The sequence below is a fragment of the Nasonia vitripennis genome (genome assembly GCF_009193385.2).
Source record: "Nasonia vitripennis strain AsymCx chromosome 2 unlocalized genomic scaffold, Nvit_psr_1.1 chr2_random0005, whole genome shotgun sequence".
NCBI classification, from domain to species: domain Eukaryota; kingdom Metazoa; phylum Arthropoda; class Insecta; order Hymenoptera; family Pteromalidae; genus Nasonia; species Nasonia vitripennis.
This window is the reverse complement of record NW_022279612.1, coordinates 1169972-1174001: the sequence shown is the minus strand read 5'-3', so window position 1 is coordinate 1174001 and position 4030 is coordinate 1169972. Positions and strand designations below refer to the sequence as shown.

Sequence of the window (4030 nt, the reverse complement as noted above, 5' to 3'; positions counted from 1 at the left end):
TCATTATCATTCAAAGATTTCTTGCAAATATGACACGTTTGTGAATTATAATAATCTGTTATTTCAGCTTGAGATAGAGCTGACATAGGTACAGGATTTTTATATAAAATACTTATTTGTTCTTCAATACTTTTTAACTGTTCTGCAAACCATCTTCGAGCTTCAGGACCTCTATAAAATTCATATTTTGATAATGAGTTATAGCTACATTTAAAATAGTATCCAAGACTATAAATTTCATAACTTTGTACTGGTCTAGTGTTAGTGTTCTCATCTTATCTTATTGGTCTAAGTAAACAGTCACAGTCCGCATATATTATAAAAATTAACTTTTCATTATAACGATTATTTTTAAACATTATCACATTATTATCTTTACTAGGAAGTCTAATTCTAGAACTATTTAAATTTTTACAATGTTCTTCATGCTTTGTTAAATTATCTTTATTGTAAAAATAATTTAAACATTTATCACATATCAAAGGTTTTTCCTTTTCTTGCTTAAATCATTGTTAACTAAACGTGAAAGATGTTTTATATATACATAATGTGATTCTGCTACAGACTTCTCGTTAGTAAAAGAAGATTTATATGGTTACTCTTTTTACATGATGTCAAATAGAGAGGTATAATGTTTTTATTTTCTAATCCAAAAACATTTATGTAAATTGTAGTATTTTGCTTCTCAAAATTCGATATCTTTTTTTATGATACCGGTAACTCAATACCTCTCATGTTTAATGTATATTCATATAATATGTAATTGCTCAATCTATTTGGATGATTGTTGTGGTTTGCAGGATGCAAGGCAGATAAAATTGCCCATATGAAGCATTTGTTCTCAAAATTTTTAACATTGAGGCATGCTTTTCTTTTCTCTATAAATGTCGGTAAAGGTATATAAGAGCTACCAGTACGCATTGGGTTAAATTTATTTATGTTGATCTGTATGTTTTCTTCAATATCCCCAAGTAGAGGTTGCGTGACATTAGACTTAAACCATTCAATTAACGATGTAGCAGATAACATTTCATGATTTTGCGTATTAAAATATTTTGTCTCGATGCATTCGTTTTCTTGTTCTTCTTTTTCTTCTTCTTCTTCTACACCTTTATTATTATATTTTAGACACATTTTCATAAATTTGCATGATAAAACAGTATTTACTTTAAAAGTTTTATCATTTGTATTTGTAAGCAATATACTTTTCATTTTTCGAGAAAAAAATATTGCAGTATCTTGTAGAAATTTAATCAAATCAATATGTGCTTCTGAAGTTTCTTCTTCTTGTTGCTGCTGCTCTTCTTCTTGCTTCTGCAGCTCTTCTTCTTGCTGTTGCTGCTCTTCTTCTTGCTGCAACTGTTCCGTGTTCTGATGTTGCTGCAGCTGCACATGCTCTTGCTGCTGCTCATGCTCTTCATATAGATATACTTCTAAATCGTTGCAATAGTTTTGTACTTCTTCTTTCGACATTCCTAATAAATGATTTGATATATCAAAATCTTTTTCAAACTCCTCCCAATCGGAAGCTGCAGAAATTCTGGGTTTTTCTGTCGATTTAGGACACTGTGTGACATATTTTTCCACCTGTATATTAGTAGGCGCTGTGCAGAAATAGGCTTCAATTAGAGAGAGAGAGAGAGAGAGAGAGCGAATTATGAATTATAAAAAATTGAACTTTCTTCGTTTGGCATGTTGTTGCTGATGATTAGAATGTTATTGATGTGTAAAATTTGCAGCACTTGTATAATGCACCATATAAATCTTCTTTTACTAACGAGAAGTCTGTAGCAGAATCACATTATGTATATATAAAACATCTTTCACGTTTAGTTAACAATGATTTAAGCAACAAAGGGAAAAAACCTTTGATATACAAAATCTTAGATCCAAGTAAATCTTAGATCCACGTAAAGCTTAAATACACGTAAATCTACGTAAATATTATATCCACGTAAATCCACTTAAAAGAGAAGTTGGCCGACGTAAAGCTTCGGTCCACATAAAAATTGTATCCACGTAAATCAACGTAGAAATAATTTGATTTACGCAAGTGTTTTGATGAGCGAGAAATCATGAGGAATTTCACATTCTTTCAAGGTAAGAAAGTTTCAACTAAAAATATGAACTGTAGGTATGCTGGATGCGAGAATACTATAGGTTATGTCCATGCTGGATGGCACTGATGGCAGTCTGCGCTGACTGCTGAGTGCATTTCCCCCCACACTGATTTACATCACCTCATCATTACCTGATACTAATATTTTCTTATACAACAATTTAGGTTAATTTAGGTGGGTTCGACGAACGTGTATTTTCAAAAAGAAAAATCAATGTTCAACGATTTCGCGATAAATAAGAGATTTTTGGTCACACGGGTAGATGATCGTTAAGGCAAGCATTTGCTCCCTTGCTCCTAACATAAGAGTTATATAATAGATATAAATTATTTCAACTGCGCGACAAAAATATACTTGTTTGTAAAGCGTATAATATTTCATATTTTAAGATGTGTGTACGAAATATCGTATGATGTGTAACGGTTGCCAGTGCAATTAACGCACGTTGAGCACGTTACGACGTCTCTCCGGGACAGAATCAACATTCGGTATAATACTTCTGTTGTTACAGCTACTAAAGGCGCAGCATGTGAGAGAGTAAGAGAGACAGAGAGAGAATAAGCATCGAGAGAGATTTAAATTCAGCAACGTACAATGTTGCCACCTGCTCGCACACTGCTGTCAAGAGTTGACAACAGTGTGTCAGAGGGCATAGGTAAATCTGTACTCGCGCTAGCGAGTTATTCCGAGTCTGTCTTCGCTTCGCTCCGTTTCGCGAATAGACGCTCTGCGATTGCGATTATTGTGTGCGAGGGTTGCCAGGTCAACCGAACCGAGGACAATCCGTCCGAGACCATCTTCGCGTGGGTTAGAACGGCCGTGACGGCCACGTACATCTGTAAGTACTAGTTCTTATCAACTCTCGCTTACTCGGTCGACTTTAAGCCTCCTCTATCTCTCACCTCGACTACATGCTGGTAGCTGGCATGCGCCCGTCTGGCGCGCTTGTGTAAGCCAAGCACCAATAAACAGTTAGTCTAAGTTTTACAATAATCCGCGAGTGTTCATTGACTTTTCCTCCTTTTGAATCCACGTCCTGAGTACTACTATCACCGCCGCGTGTTCATACGTCTTTACGTCCGTGCGCGGATAGATTATAGTCGGTAGAATCTAGTGCCTTCTGCACAGCCGACGGAAACGGTGAATAGTAGCATAAACAACAAACAACTTAAAATAATAATGACGGCCGAGCTACCGTCATAGATATTTCCATATTTTATTGTATGAAAAATAATGTTCTTCAGCTTCTTTCCTTTTCCTTTTTAGAATCAGTCCTCCTTCTATTAGGTTAATTACACTTTGTGATTTTCTATCTGGTTGTGGTTTTGTCCCTTTTCCCGTTTCCTTTTTGCCCTCCTTTTTATTTCTCCCTGTAGATTTACTATCTGTGTTCCTTTCTTGTTTGGGAGTATACCATTCCGCTGTTCTGCTTCTTTCCTCCTCTTCTGCTGTTGCAGACTCACCTTCCAGATGTGTTCCAAAAACATCAGATCGTTGATCCTCTCTATTCTCTCTATATCGAACTCTACTGGTGGTTTCCCTAGGGACTTTTTACTCATACTCTCTCTCTCTCTCTCTCTCTCTCTCCCCCTCTAGCTCTCTCTCTCACTCTTTCTCTCTCTTCCTCTATTCTAACCTCAATTATTACTCGTTTTTATTACATTCATTCCTTTCTCTCCTTATTTTTAACTTACTTATCTTTATTATTCCTTTTGTTCAGCTTCCTTCCATTCACCTTTCTATCGCTTTCCTTTATTTTGTCCTCAATCTATCCGCTGCTAATCGCCTTCACACCATTCACTCAAATACATACGTCCACTCACCACGGCCATCAATCTCCGTCCGACTATAGTATATATATATATATTTTGAACTCTTGCGTCGAAGACTATAAAGTACATTTGCAGTCC

The 4030-nt window shown here is 35.7% G+C and overlaps 1 protein-coding gene across 1 annotated transcript; it reads right to left on the bottom strand.

The window, feature by feature from the left end:
- Window positions 1–705: 705 nt before the first annotated feature.
- LOC116416445 (UPF0746 protein DDB_G0281095-like) lies at window positions 706–3679 on the bottom strand. The gene is made up of 3 exons (XM_031925128.1): window positions 3584–3679; window positions 1168–1587; window positions 706–993 (listed from the first exon to the last, which is right to left on the bottom strand). The coding sequence occupies exons 1-3, from the start codon at window positions 3677–3679 to the stop codon at window positions 706–708; spliced, it is 804 nt and encodes a 267-aa protein (XP_031780988.1).
- Window positions 3680–4030: the final 351 nt, after the last annotated feature.

Coding starts and splice junctions, on each gene's coding strand:
- LOC116416445 (XM_031925128.1), bottom strand. CDS start 3,679: ATGAGTAAAAAGTCCCTAGGGAAACCACCAGTAGAGTTCGATATAGAG. Junction 1,588..3,583: donor TTTTGGAACACATCTGGAAG/GTGAGTCTGCAA, acceptor ACTAATATACAG/GTGGAAAAATATGTCACACA. Junction 994..1,167: donor CAAATGATAAAACTTTTAAA/GTAAATACTGTT, acceptor GAATGGTTTAAG/TCTAATGTCACGCAACCTCT.